Source organism: Pelodiscus sinensis, chromosome 21 (assembly GCF_052426305.1).
Source record: "Pelodiscus sinensis isolate ZL-2025 chromosome 21, ASM5242630v1, whole genome shotgun sequence".
Taxonomy (NCBI): domain Eukaryota; kingdom Metazoa; phylum Chordata; order Testudines; family Trionychidae; genus Pelodiscus; species Pelodiscus sinensis.
The window spans coordinates 17,705,232-17,720,814 of NC_143072.1; the positions used below are offsets into that span (position 1 = coordinate 17,705,232).

The 15,583-nt window shown below is 50.8% G+C and overlaps 1 protein-coding gene across 1 annotated transcript in view; it reads right to left on the reverse strand.

Annotated features, from left to right (window-relative positions):
• The window catches only part of KSR1 (kinase suppressor of ras 1), a 154,077-nt gene extending 140,286 nt beyond the window's left edge, over nucleotides 1-13,791 (reverse strand). Inside the window, exon 1 of the mRNA XM_089772046.1 lies at nucleotides 13,448-13,791. Within this exon, the coding sequence (XP_089628172.1) occupies nucleotides 13,448-13,645 (198 nt within the window). The 5' untranslated portion in view covers nucleotides 13,646-13,791. The remainder of the gene's footprint in view (nucleotides 1-13,447) is intronic.
• Nucleotides 13,792-15,583: the final 1,792 nt, after the last annotated feature.

Sequence of the window (15,583 nt, forward strand, 5' to 3'; positions counted from 1 at the left end):
CTCTGCTTTGGCAACTCTCCCCTAGAGACTCAGCAAGAGGCTCTCAGCTGTCCCTTCTCAGAGCCCCTGGCGCAGGCAGCGTGTTAACAGGATGACTGGAGCCAAGGGCAATCGGTTGTAGCAGCTGAGAAAAGCCAGAGCATACAGGTGCTCCAATGGCGCCGCAGAGGTGCAGACAGCCGGGAGAGAGCAGTACTGGATTACTTCACAGACGGTCCCAGAACCCACAGAGGGGGGTACAATTGGTGGAGTATGGCCTTATTTGACACCTTCAAGTCCCTCCACCTAAGCTGTGCTGAGAACAGACAGAACTGGACTACTGCAGGCCTGCATAAGAGTGCAAAAATTCCCCTAGGCAGGCTTCCCACACCTTGTCCACTGGCCCATAAGTGCATGCACTTCTTGCTCGCTTCCCCTGATCTAGGGCAGGTGGCGCCTTGATGCCTTTACTTGCTGCTACGACAAGCCAGGAGTACAGTATCAATCCAGAGCAGGGAGCCTCAAGCAGAAAGGAACCATGCGTCATGGGCATCATACCTCTGGGGGACATGGCTTATGCAGAGGCTTGGAAGGATTCAGGTTTTTTGAATCAGTCAGGGCACATCTACACAGCAGGGCTAAAGCCGAAGTAAGCTACGCAACTCGAGGGACGCCAATTGCGTAGCTGAAGTCAAAATTGGTTATTTCTGGTTTTTAGCGCTGTTTAGACAGCAGGAAGTCTGAGGAAGAGCAGAGCACTCTCTCTCCAACTTCCCTTACTCCTCGTACAACAAGGGTTACAGGAATCGAAGTAAAAAGTCCTCCAGCACGCCATTATTTTGGCAGTATGTCGAAGTAACTGCTTTTAGTGTAGACACAGATTATGATATTTCAGAATGCCAGTTATTCCAAAGTAACACTGCTGTGTAAACGTACCCTAAGAGTCAGTGTAAACTGATATCAGCATCAACCCCCAGAAGGGAAAAAAAAAAAAAAAACCCATGCATTTCATCAATAACCAGAATGTACAGAGAGGCCAAGACAGACAAATCTGCTTGCGCACTGAGTAGGGTTTAGTTTAAGGATATATTTACTTTATATCATTTGCTTTTTTAAACCATAAAGAGATTTAAATCTGAACCTCTACAGTTAAGTATTTATTGGCTGACACCCCTGCAGGTACACCACGACTGTAAAAATGGTAGGGGGGGGGAGGGGAAGTTTCAAAATAAAGATGGGGGAGGGATAGCTCAGTGGTTTGAGCATTGGCCTGCTAAACCCAACGTTGTGAGTTCAATCCTTGCAGAGGCCATTTGGGGCAAAAATTTGTCAGGGATGGTACTTGGTCCTGCTGTGAAGGCAGGGGACTGGACTCGATAACCTTTCAAGGTCCCTTCCAGTTCTAGGAGATAGGCAATCTCCATTTATTTATTTATGTATTTATTTATTACTATTTGTCAGTAACAAAAAAGGACCAAGCCTGCTTGTACAATCACTCTTCACCCAGGGCTATGCTGAACGGCGCTTACATATTTTGCCCCGTGGAAAGGACAACTGGTCACATGCGATTTCATGGTTTTTTTAAAACTCCACTTTGGGCAGAAAATAAACATGAGACAGTCCAACTTCAAGAGAGGCCCTGGGGTTTATTTTAGGACATTAAGCATCTGAAAAGGATAGTTTGTGCTGAAAGCGCCTTTTCAACCTTAATATCACATGATTAGTATACACACTGAACTTTTACAAAATACTTTGTGCTATTTAAGAACTGAAGTCAATGAAGTGGCTAGTTTGCAGGACTGACTCATACCTGTAAATCCATATTGTTAGTATGCAGTGGGAATTTTAAAGATACTTATAAGCTACTTTTGAACTTCAGGCCAAATTCAGTTCGGTTATGCCTGCTCAAACCCAGTGAAACCAACAGGTTTGGATGAATACAGAGAAGGACAGAATTGGACACTAGCGTAACTCAGAAGTTTGGGATGAGGGGGAGACAGGAACAAGTTCATATCAGAATTGGCCCAGTTTTATTACTGCTAGCCACTGAAGAATTTGATTTCAATGGCTATTAGGCACAATGGGCAGGGATGGGGTCTCTAGCCTCTGTCTGAGGAGCTGCAAACGGGCAACAAGAGATGGATCCTTTGAGGATTCCCTATTCTGTTCATTCCTTCTGGGACACCTGGCATTGGCCACTGCTAGAAGACAGGACACTGGGCTAGATGGAGCTTTGGTCTGACCGTTCCTCACACAACAACTCTTGTGCAAACAAAAGACTCAACTTTAGGCTCTATTGAAGCTCCATTAACTAGGCTAAGCCAACACTGAGGTGCAGTGGGCACCAAGCCTAATTAACCCTCTCCCACAATTCCACCTGGGCTGTCCTTGCTCATCTAACTCCTCCCTTCTTCAGCACTGGGCATCAATCCCAAGTTTGTCTACTGCATCTCTACCGCTTTAGTTCACCACAGGATTCAAAAAAGAGCAAGATTCATGGAGGTTAGGTTCAATCAATGGCTATTAGCCAGGATGGGTAGGAACGGTGTCCCTAGCCTCTGTTTCTCTGGAGGAGGGTGACAGAAGAGGTATCACGTGAGGGTTACCTGTTGTGTTCGCTCCTTCTGGGGCATCTGGTACTGGCTACTGTTGGCAGATAGGATGCTGTGCTGGATGGACCATTGGTCTGACTCAGCATGGCTGTTCTTATATTCTTATGTGGGCAGAACTCCTCCCATGCTGCCAACAGGCCAGAGCCTGACTCCAACCTTTTGGGACACCAATTGTAGAGTGGCAGCAAGGTTCCTCACTCACCGTTTTTAAAATATATATATATATATATATATAAAAAAATAAATTCCCAGGTTTATAAAAGCCATTTTCGATCACTCAAGTACAGGAAAGTACGGATTACGTTCTGAAAAGCCAATGTGTAACATCTGGATGATGTGTTTATGGTAATAAACAATTAGCACAAATGTAAATGTGAGGCTCTCTGTTCCAGGAAGGCAAGGTAGTGGAAGAGGAATACACTCGGATCAGGTGCACTGAAGTACTCCCATCGCAAGAAGAGGTCTAGAACATTTATAGTTGTGGATAATTTTCCTCAGCCAGACCCTTTAAGCAGATCCACTCTTCAAAAGGCTTTCTGATCTTTTTTAAATGGCTATTTGACCATATGAAACCAACTAAAACCCCCCCAACTTCTAAGGAGGAGACTACCCAGAGAAAGGTATGTGGCACTCATGTCCAAAAGGGAAATGAAGCAAGGGATGCGAAAGCGCCTCTTACATAAGGCCTGTTGTAAAAGGAAGTTCCTTTGGCTGGGCAGGCCTCTAGCACATGGCTGCAGTTTAGGATGAAAAATTAACTGCTTCGGGTAGTTCAGGTTTATCTACTGTCCACCGTTCATGGTTTGTTTGCTTCCAGTTTGCAAGGTCAGACGCCTCACAAAGCGATTCTTCAAACGATGGATCAGGATCCCAAAGTGGGTCACGATCAGGGATGTACAATAGCAGCTAAACAGTTATCCAGTTAAACTAAATGTTTAGCTGGTTAATTGTGATTCCGCTGGTGGGAGCTGCCCAGCCTGGTCCCCTGGCCTGGGGTGCAGGGCAGGGGCTGTCAGTGTGGCCAAGGCTGGAGCTGCTGCTCCACACGGTTGGGCCGGAAGTCTCCATGTCCAGTGTGGCCAGGGCTGCCAGCGCAGCTAAGGCCGGAGCTGGCACTCCATGCAGCCAGGCCAGGGTCCCTGAGGCAGGGTTGGGGCTGCCACACAGCTTGGCAGGGGTCCCTCTACCCCCGCTGGGGCACAGGGCTGCCACCAGGGCCACTCCAGGCCCAGCAAGCTTTAGGCTTACCAGATAGGTACTTGGTTGACCATATAATCATTTACTCCTCTAGTCACAATACCATTTTAACAGGCTCACCAAAGATGGAGTTAGATATGCTGTGGCCTGGGGGTTCAGCTTTGGCCCATGTGCCTGGGGCAGCAGGGCTCAAGCAGGCTTAGGTTTCAGTTCCCCCTCTTGGGGTTGCGCAGTAGTTTGTCCTCTGGAGGGGTCATGATGCCATGAGAACCCCTGCCCTAGCACAGTTCCTCCTCCTTCCCGCCCACTTAGCTCTCAGTGTGCTCGTTTCTGGTTAGAGACCAATGCAGAATGGTTAATTCTCAAAAAGCTGTCCAAATCAGGTCACCCCCAGCCTGACCGAGACACTGTGGCCGAGTCTCTGAGCAGGTCATTCAGTGACCTTCTGAGGGGTCAGGCTGAAGCCCGTTCTGGGTGGCACCTCCTGGAGGTGAGGTGAGGGGATAGCTGAAGGCCCAGGCCGGATTTGGATTAGGTGCCCTTAAACCACCTCTGTGCTCTCCAGATGCCAGGCTGCCCCAGAAACCAAGGAAGAGCCCTTCGCAACACTCCCTGTGAGCTTAGACAGCTACCCAGGAGAGATGCAAATGCCCAGGTGATTAGCAGAGCACCCACAGCCGACAGCTGTGCACATACATTAATGACATGGTGCACAGAACAACATTTATTCTGCACGGGGATGGAAAAAATTATAGGGAACATTGGCCCCTAGTGTAACACAGCCAAGGAACTGCCCTAATTTATAACAGTTGTTCCCAGCGTTCTCATGGCTAGCAGAGCAAACCAGGACACCCTAGTGGTATGTCCCATGGGGCCATGGCCCCACCTTTCTCCCTCTCAGCTCCACTCCTAATCAGTCTTGGACTAGAGCACCTTACACTGACCTTGAATGAGAGGCAGAAGCCTTCCCTTTACATTCCATTGAGAATGAGGTGGCAGGGGCTACTCACCAAGGGCCTGATTCCTCATTCTCGGCATCACTTGATACAAGCTAGACAGAGAAGTTTGCCACGTTGGATCCAACTTGCAGTCCATCTAGCCCGCTATGAGTGCAGCTGCACTGCACCCATAGCTCGAAATAAGCTACGCAAATTGCGTAGCTCATTTTGAATTAATTGTGAAATAGCTTATTTCGTAATTTGACACGGTCTACACGGCACCAAATTGCAAAATAACCCACTACTCCAAAACGTCCCTTACTCCTCGCGGAACAAGGTTTACAGGGACATCAGAATAGCGAGCCTGTTAGATTTCAAAATATTTCGGATAGCTGAAATAGCGCTGCAGTGTAGACATCGCCTATCAGACCTACGGTCTCCCCCACTGGCCATAACCAGAGGCTTCAGGGTAAGGGTCAAGAACACTTCGGCATGCAGATGTAGGCCAATCTACCACCAGCACTAAGTCTCATCCTGGTCATTAATATCTTGGCTAAAGCCCTGAGATTCAATGGAACCTGGCCTCAGATTGGTAGGCAGTCTGGCAGAAGCAGAGCTAGAACCCAGAACTTTGGGTGGAGGCACAGGCTGGAGAGTCCAGATATCAGTCTTCATTCCTCCCCTACTGTGTTCTAGGGAAGAGAGAGCTCTGCCCCGCAGCTGTAGTCACAGAAGGCAAAACCTCAGAAGAATTGTGCAGTTGCCCTAGGGCCCAGCAATTTAAAAGCCTGGGGCTCTATGCCACCGCTGCCACTACCACAGCAGCAACTGGAGCCTTACGCCTTTTAAGTCTCCTGTATGGTGTGGTCCAAGCAGCCTCTAGCCCTGCCCTTTTTGCCTAAGGCCCCACCTCTTTGGGGGCTCAGAGTCAAGCCTCCCTCCTTCCCCCCATTCCCCAATTGCCCAGGGCCTGACATGGACTGTTATCAGCCCTGACAGATATTCAAAGCCTGGTTCCATCCTCACAAAGATAGAGCAAGGCTTTCATCTCATCTTGTTGTACACACAGCGTACTTCTAGCCCTGAGGGTCCCAGGACGTTAGAGACAAGGTGGGCAACACAGTATCTTATTGGACCAATGTCTGTTGAGGAAACGAAATTGGTCTAATAAAAGATAGTCACATACCTGGTCTCTCTTTCATCTTACTGTGAAACAACGCTCTAATCTGCACCCATGTCATTTTACTAAATTTAGCTCCCATGGAGATTAGGGAGGTTAAAAATTAGTTTAAGTCAACTAGCCGATGGATTTTCCATTGACTAGTCGATAAGCTGGGGAGCTGCAGAGGGGTTAGCGCCCAACCTTGGGAGCTAACCCCGCTGCATCTCTGTCTTTGAAATGTATTAAGAGCCAGCAGGCTCTTAATACATTTATAAAGCAGAGGCGCAGCATCTGGGACTGAGCGCAAGCCGAGAATCAGCCGATTCCCAGTTTATGCCCAGTCTCCGCTACCCACCTTTCCCCCCCCCCCCCCCCCCCGGAGACAGTGCTCGTGGAATTGGCTTTTAAGACGGTTTTATCCAGCATCGGCTCCTGCTCCCCCCCCCCTTGTTGCCCCCGATAGAGGCAGCCGGGGGGGGGGGGGGGGAGGGGAAGAAACTAGTCAAAGAACTAGTTGACTATCAGATACGCTTTTGCTTAGTGGATAGTTGACTAGTTGCCTACATCCCTAATGGAGACTACAAAAGACAAGCATATCAGGGTGGGAGTGAGGTATCCACCAGGCACAGGTTACAGGAAAGCCCATTCAAGTCTTCACTGGGCACAATGTACAGTACTAAAACACAAGGCTCAGGAGCACCAGACAACACATTGTTCTTTCAGACAAACTAAACACTATGCTAAACTATCCATGCTATGGGGAAACACCCCCCCCCCCCCCAAAGGGCCTTGCCACACTGTAAGCGGAAAGTTTTGCAGCTAGCTCATTTGCTAACGGGTTTTAACTCACATGCTCTCTGCAAGCAGTTCCCACGGAGCTCAATTTCACCCTCCGCACTACACAACATTGTTTCCAAGGGCTGCTGAGCACTCTTGGCTTCCTGACAAATTCAAAAATGCAAAAATCAGGCTAAAAAAAAAATTGCTGCTCTGGGTGCTCTTTGAAGCCATCAGGCCAGATTCTAGCCATGAAACCCCTGCTGAAGTCAGAGCAGTGTGCTCATCTCTAAAAGCAGAGGCCTAGCTCCACAGGCCATCCTTACTCAGGAAAGCATTTAAGGGCAGCAATAGGCAACCCAGGCTACTTAGTGGGTCGCATGAGGGTCCCTCCTTCAGGTCAATGGGCCGCAAGATGATTTTATCCACGACAGTCTCCTGGGATAGGGTGGTTTGGTTAACTGTGCTTGTGTACCTAGTGTTTGCCAGGTGTGCCCACTAGGGATGTTAATGGATAGCCAGCTGTTAAACAGTTACCTGGCAAGCATCACCATTAACCGGTACCCAGGAACCTCACCATGCCCTGCGGGAGGGGTGCTGGGAACAGCCCCTGCCTAGGCCCCGGAGGGGGGGGGGGGAGAGAAGAGTGTTTCTGTAACCCAACCTCAGTGGAGAGGCCCTTCCCATCCATTCTCTCTTAATTAGCTAAACGGAGTGTTAGTGTAACTGCCTGCAGGCAGATTTGAACCAGAGACCTCAGGAACTTAGTGTAGGTGCCTCTACAGCTTGAGCTATAAAACCAGCTGCCCCTCAACTTCTGCTGTAGAGCTCTCTCATTCTCCCTCCTGCTGTTAAGTGCTTTAAGTGCCACTACAAAGGACAGTGAATTACACCCACTAGGTGCATGGGCTACATGAGCACTACGATTAGCCAATTAAATGGGATTTTAGATCCCTAGTGCCCACCTGAGACATAGCAGTGCTTTGACTGGATCCAGGAGCACACAGCTCTCACAGTGTCATCTGCAATCAGCACACCCCTCACTTCAGGAGCCTTGCCTTATGAGGGCGTCTCTTTAGTAACACCTGTCTTTTGTTTCAGCTGGACCAGACTAACACGGCTGCATCTCTATCACCGACAGGAAACATATTTACGGGGGTGAAAACCAATGGAACCTATAACCCTGAGCGTGTCAATGAAACGTCTTGCAGACCAGACAGAATCCCCATGGGACGCAAGTTGCCCACCACTGCTTAAGAGTGCATTTTACTTTGGCTGTGCGCTTAAGCACTGTCCAGGGGGACTTAAGGCCATACTGAAGTGCTTTGCTGGATAGGTCTGTGCTTTTTAAACATTATAGCGCTCAACTGTTCAGTTGGAACAGAGCTATGCACAAGCAAGAAAGCAGTTGCCAAAAGCAGCCACCCAGCTAGCAGAGGGCTTGTAAAGGTTTCCAGTATGCTTCAGACATGTTTTCCTCAAATTGTAGGACGCTTTCAGTCTGGTTGTTGCTCTTCATCTTGAAAACGTTTATGGAAAACTGCTCCAAATCATCCCTATACCAGGGAGTATGAGAGCGCACACACCTGAATGGCGCCTGCTGGCCCACAGACAAACAGGCAAAAGTTCAAGCAGTACTGTGTATCTGACAACATAAGGTGTGAACACTGAAAAGGTGACACCAAACCACAGTCACTGAGAAGCAACACTGAAACTACATCATCATTGACAGTTCAGGAAGTCCCCAACTTATGGGTTGTGTTCCAAAAAGTTTGTTTGCAAGTTGGTTGTTTGGAGCTTGGAAACGCATCTTCCCATAGAAACGACATGTTAAATAGCGGCTAGGTTGCCAGATTAGCCCACAAACACCCCTCTAACCCATAATGTAGCGGAAATACTGTACACCTGCAATGAAAAATAGGATAAATCACTTTTTTAATTGAACCTTGAGGACAAACAGGTTTCGTTAAAGGAAGATGGTAGGTGGAAATTCTGAAGGAAACTTCTGGGCATCCCCCGGCCATCAACTCTCCACCCTGCAACAGGCCGCACTCAGTCTCTGCTCACCAGTAGATGTTGAGTAGCACGGGCACAGGATTCCGGAGGAGCAGGAAACGGCCATGCAGCCGACAACTGGAGAGAAGTGGAGTTCAAAGCGCCGCTTCTCTCCAGCCGCTGACTGGCTCCTCCAGAGTCCTCCAGCCAGCACTGGCGCTGCCCACCACCATCTGTGCCTCTTGCCTGCTCCCCTGAGGAGACCGGTGAGCTTTTGTTTGTATGTGCAGATGATCTTGACCAGTGGTCCCCGCCATGGCGCCCGCGGGGGCATTTGTGTGCGCCCGCCAAGTGCTCAGGGCTGGCCCCAGGCTTGCTGAAATGGGCAGCGCCGCCCGTGGCCACGCAGCGCATAGTGTTGCTTGCCCCAGGCACATGGCTCACGGGGGTGTGGTGTATGCGCGGCCCTGCCCCCAGGTGCCTAAGTGTCCCCGCGCTCTGGTGCCCAGCAGGCGAACGGCCATGCCCCCTGGCGCCCAGCAGCTTCAAATGGTTGGGGACCACTGATCTTGACTCTTGGAATGCCTATAACACGTATGTCACCGGGGGAGGGGGGGACAGGACCAAAAAAAGCCCTCACACCCCTCTGAGTGACATGTACTGCCAACATAGCACAACAGTGGGAGATGCTCTCCTACCAACATGCTTACACCTCCTCCAGTGAGTGGTGGCAGCTATGTGGGCGGGAAAGAGTTCTGCCATCACCACAGAGTGGCTACACAAGCGGTCTTGTAGACACAGCGGGCACTTGGGAAATGCACCCATCCAGCAAAAGAGGCAGCAAACCAGCTTTCCATTTCCCCACCTCTGAGCCCTGCATCTTGTTCCCTGAAGGAACCGTGACGAGAAGACAGACAAAGCAACACGGCTTTATCTTCAGCACCCTGGGCCAAATCCTGCCCTCAAGGTACACAAGTGCAATCATGTGATTAGGACATAGAAAGTGGGCCTCTTCTTCTGCAAAAGTCATTAAATCATGACCTCCCTTCCTTGCTTTCCCTCTCGTTCCCTGTCTGTTGTATTCACCTGTTGCATTTCCATTGTGTACTTAGGGCTTGGCTACACAGGAAAGTTTTCCGGTTACCCTGGGTGTAACTATACCCATATAACTAGCCATACTGGCAGTCTTCCGGGGAGCACAGGGGAGGTTAGACTGAGACAGTTACACCAGCATAAAGTCCCACCTTAGAATATTCCAGTGTAATTTTCCCATACAGACATGTTCCATGAACTCAGGTCTTTTCATCACGTGTACAATGCCTCATACACTAGAATTATTTAACCAGCTCTGTCAAAACTGTTTTGTCAGATGATTGTGTCGTCCTCCTCACCCCCCTCCCCCTCAGCCATTGGGGAGGGGGGGGAAAATCTGCCTTTCCTGGGAAAGTCTGAGTTTCTATCAAAAGCTTCTCAGCCAAAAACTTGACATTTCCAGCCAAACAGTGTTCAGTCTGACATTTAAATGTATTCTACACAGTTCCAAGCACTACTACTGAAATTCAAATTACTAACAACAATCATCTTCAAAACCACTAAGTGACTTGTTCAAGACGCCCCATGCAGAGAGAGTCAGAACTTTCAGTCCAGGCACTGATTTCTAGTCAGGTTTAAGGACTATGACCAATCCCCTTTACCTACTAGTCAACACGTAACAGGATGGTTGTATTATCTCCAAGAGTCAACAAAAACAACACAACACTACCTTGGATAACTAGAGCTCAAGTCTCTGTTGCTTGCATATTTACACCGTGCAAAATGGGACTAGGAGGTCGCCAAATCAGAACAGCAGCATTTCACTTCCACTTTGCACTAGGGGACTTGGGTGGGAGGGAAAAAAGGAGGCTTGTACAAACTGCAGTCAAAGCTAGAGCATCAGTCCTCTTGTTTTTCTTTGGCTGGAAACACTGCATAGGCACTGTGCATACACTAACTAGCACATCAGGTGTCTCACACCCTCATGCAGTAAGAAAGCACAACCTTATTACCAAAGTACACATTTCACTATCGCACATAACCACTGCACACAGAGGTTTGGTTATTTAGTTGGTTAAATATTTGAAGTGGCACTTACACATGTATGCTGTGTAGCTGTAGCATACATATGGGGAGAAAATAAAAGCAAAACCTTTTAGGACCAGAATAGGGGTTTTCACCTGTAAAACTAAGCAAGCCAGGTAACCAACCCCCTACAAATGGAGGTTTCTTTTAGACTCTCTAGATTATCTGCTTCTTGGTGCTATGCACATTATTTTCAGAGCATGCTGATTAGAACATGAAAAGATCTGCTAAACACAACAGTGTACACTCACTACATTGTTAAAATCTAGACAACTGCTATTAGGATATGCTGGGTTTTCTCTTCTTTTGAGGACTGTTGGGGAGGGGGAAAAAATAAAAGAGGAGAGAATGACAGACTTCCCTTAATGAGCTGTCACCTATTGTTCTGCTGTCTATTGAGTACTTCCTTGCTTATTGGATACTTGATTTTAAAGCCCGCCTATCTAATGTGTAATCAGGCTCCCAGAGATTTTCCTAGAGGTTCCAGATGTGAGGGAGCAAACACACCTTTGTTTCTACCATATCTACTTCACCAGGTTGTCACTGCAGCACCCACTGAGAGCGTTAATAAAAGACTTTATTCTAAGTGAGCACAAACAAAAGCCTGACTTCACAAAGGAAAAAAATAAAATGTATGTTTTGCTTAGACCGAATATGACAGCATCACTTGCACACATCAAACAATGTTTTTTAAAAAAAAAAAAAAAAAAAAAAAGGACACCACCACAGTTTCAGCATTTAAAAAAAAAAAAAAGAAAGAGAGCATGAGAGACAGACAAAAACAGTAGCACTTGACAAATAATGCTAGATCTTGCCGTAAAGTCCCCATCTTGGGACTATATCACATATTTGGGAGCAATAAAAGCTTAATACCACCTTTCCAGACAACAACCATCTTCCAAACTCGACACTGCTATTATCTGTCAATTATCCAGGAGAGAACTAAGGAGGATAAGTGAAAAGGAGCCAGTAAAAAGAAGATAGGCCTGAAAATACAGAGAGTCAAAAAAAAAAAAAAAGTGTCAGGGGAAGATAGCAAATGGGAGATTTTGTTTCTCCAAGCCTCAGAACTGACTAGTGGAAGGTCTCAGCCACCCCAACAGGCTTTCTAAATCATGCTCTCACATCATTCCCATTGTCACACCAACTTCTACTTCCACAAGGGCATTTGGCACCTGTGTGGAGCCAGTTTCAAACCATATTTTTACGGGGGGGGGGGGGGGGAAGAGAGAGAGAGAAGGGGAGGGAGGAGGAGGCAAGAGTGTGTGGAAGCAGAGTGAAACAGAAAGGTTTCCCCAAACTCTCCAAGCAAATGCCTCAGACTTCAAACTAAAGCAGCAAGCCTGGGATCCTGGAACTAAAACTTCCCAAATGAAGAGTCCTTCATGCAACTCTCCAGCTTATTATTCAACTTTATCATGCAATGACTTCCTTCAGCTCTCATTTACCCACAGTCTGAGCTAGCTAGGGAGTGCCTTGTGAAGGCAGGCCGCAGCTGCTATTACACAACACAAGGAAATGATGAAGGGATGGATGTGAGAGATCCAGTGGATACAGGGATACCTTTAAGGAGCCTGGGGTCACATGGCCAAGAAGGGGGTCAATGTCCTCTACACCCCAGTTACAGGAGTGGGGAAGTACTCAGGCCCTGAGGGGACGACACAGAGTCCCCTCCAGTTGCTGCCTGGATCGCAAAGGACTGCACGGATAGTACAGGGGTTACTCCAGCAGACACCCGGTAGGGTGGGCTGCCCTCATGGACAGCCATGCTCTGTACTTCAAGGTCCTAACCAGAGACGACAAGGGAGACAGGAAATCCCTCCAGCAGCTATTTCAGGAGCAGGGTGGGACAGGTTAGTGCCTTACAGCTGCTGCTGGGGCCCTCTGTCCTTAGAGAATTGGGGTGACTCCTCCCCGACTGTTTGCAGGGTAGTAGGCTGCAAACGGGGCGGGGGGGGGGGAAGAGACCTATTCCCCCCTCCCCTGCTGTTGCCCAGAGGCAGCCCTGAGGTCTCCAGGGCTGTAGGGAAGGAGTCTTGGTCAGCCAGGACTGCAGGGCTAGTAAGGAGGCGGGCTGTAGGGGAGGTGTCCCTGTGGGGGGGGGGGGCTGTAGGGAGATCCTGGGGGCTGTAGGGAAGGTGTCCCTGTGGGGGGGGGGGAGCTGTAGGGAGATCCTGGGGGCTGTAGGGGAGGTGTCCCTGTGGGGGGGGGGGGCTGTAGGGAGATCCTGGGGGCTGTAGGGGAGGTGTCCCTGTGGGGGGGGGCTGTAGGGGAGGTGTCCCTGTGGGGGGGGGGGGCTGTAGGGAGATCCTGGGGGCTGTAGGGGAGGTGTCCCTGTGGGGGGGGGGCTGTAGGGGAGGTGTCCCTGTGGGGGGGGGGGCTGTAGGGAGATCCTGGGGGCTGTAGGGGAGGTGTCCCTGTGGGGGGGGGGCTGGGGGGGGGGGCTGTAGGGAGATCCTGGGGGCTGTAGGGGAGGTGTCCCTGTGGGGGGGGGGCTGTAGGGAGATCCTGGGGGCTGTAGGGGAGGTGTCCCCAGGGGGGGCTGTAGGGAGATCCTGGGGGCTGTAGGGGAGGTGTCCCCAGGGGGGGCTGTAGGGGAGAGGAGCTGACCCTAAGCTCCCCCCGGTTGCTCAGGGGGCGAGTCCCTTCCAGCGGGGGGGGGGGGGTACCTCCAAGGTCCGGATCTCCTGCTGGGTGAGGTCGTTGGAGGCGGCGCACTTGGTGCGCAGGCCGCGCAGGCTGGAGAGCGAGATGTCGATGAGGCTCTGCAGCTGGCCGCACTGCTGCGCGGCGGCTCCGGCCGCGGCCCCGTCCCCGCCCCGCCGCGCCTTCCCCTCCACCATCGGGCCGGCGGCCGCGCTAGCCATGCCTCGGCATCGGGGAGGCGGGGCGGGCCGCCCGGGCAGGCTGCGCGGAGGGGCCGGCGGCTGGGGCCGCCCCGGGCGGAGCGAGCGAGCGGCAGCCGCAGCAGCAATCGCAGCGCCCCCGGGAGCTCGCGGGCTCCTGCGGCTCGCCTGCCCCCGCCCCGCTCCTGCCTCTTCATCGCCGCGGGGGCCGGGGGCCGGCCGACGGGGATGCTGGGACTGGTAGTTTTCCTGCTGCCCGCTGCAGAATTGGGGTCGGTCGATGGGGGGGGGGGGCACTTTTAACCCCCCTCTGCGGTGGGGCAAACCAAATACAACAGCCCCCCCCCCACACACACACACCTAGTGGCGGACACACCCCCCTTCCTGCGGGGGGGCATTTTTGTTGGTGCCCCAGAGGTGCCAGTGACGGAAAATGTCTCACAGGTGCTGCCCTGCTGCACCCCGGGGCCCTGACCACCCAGAAATACGGGACACACTTGACCTTACATCCCAATCCACATTACATCTTCTTTAGAAAACTAGCCCATTAGCCTGTCATAAGGCGGGATTTTCAGGTCTCTCCACCTTGGGCTTCTCTCCTGAGCCTCCGGTCTCTCCCAGGGTGGGTCTGGGTCTCTCTCCCTCCTCCCCCTCTCTGTGGCTATGTCTAGACTGCAGGCTTCTTTCGAAAGAGGCTCTTTCAAAAGATCGCATCTAGACTGCAGGCGGATCTTTCGAAAGAGAAATCCGCTTTTTCGAAAGAGAGCACCCAGCGAGTCTGGAGGCTCTCTTTCGAAGACGGCCTCTTTACATTGAAGAACGCCTTCTTTCGAAAGAGGAACTTTCGAAAGAAGGCGTTCTTCCTCGTAAATTGAGGTTTACCGCCATCGAAAGAAAAGCCGCGTTCTTTCGAAATAATTTCGAAAGAACGCGGCTTGAGTCTGGACGCAGGGGAAGTTTTTTCGGGAAAAGGCTACTTTTCCCGAAAAAACCCTGAGTCTGGACACGGCCTGTCTCAGCTCTCCTCCGCCTCCTGCCTCTCTCGTCTTCTGCCTCTCTCTCCTGCCTCTCTCTCCGTCTCTTTCTCTTCTCCCCCTCCTGCCTCTTACTCTCCCTTTCTCTTCTCCTCCTCCTCCTGCCTCTACCTCCCCTCCGTCTCTCCCCGCCCCCGTTCCCTTTCCCCTTCCACCGTGGCGCTCGGCTGAGTGCTGCCCGCACTCACCCCGCAAGCCACCCTGGGCTCTGCATCCCACTGAAGCACAGGGCCCCCAGAATGTGCAGCCTGGGGCAGTTGCCCCAGTCCCTCCTATGGACAAGATAGCTCTAAGCCCAAACATTGGTGGAGCTGGGCCCACATCCCTAAATTATGGTGGAGCACAGGCAGCACGGGCCCATATAACTCGCCGCCTGTGCTTCCCCATCAGTGGTGCCTGCCTACATCAAAGCAAAAAATACTGGTGTCTTATTTCCACTAGGTGTTTAGGCCAAGGGAGCGACCCCATGTAAACACAGGCCTCTTTTGCAGCAAAGACAAAGTCATAGACACAGCCCCCCCCCCCCCCCCCCCACTTACATCCGTTGCTGGAAGAGACAGATCCCCTGCAACTTCTTGATTGTCATTGGTAGCACTGCAGGTTAGGTGGGTGATGCTCCTCTTCCAATCTGGTCAGTGTTTTGCCCCCATTCAGTCCTGCTGGGTGTGGTTCACTGCCCCATGTAGTGGCACTGAGACCACTTATACAGAAAATAGTCTGCTCTGCAACCTTAGCTGAGAGCCAGCTGGCTTTTAGCTCGCGCTGTAGGCTCACGCACTAAGGTCCCAGGTTGGATTCCATCTGTCAGCCTTACACAAAGCAACAAGAGGATCAGGCCCCTATTGTAATGGAGTTACAGCAGTTTACACAAGGATCTGGCCCTGTTAACTTAAAACGGGTCTTTGCATTGCTTCATTTTTTTTCT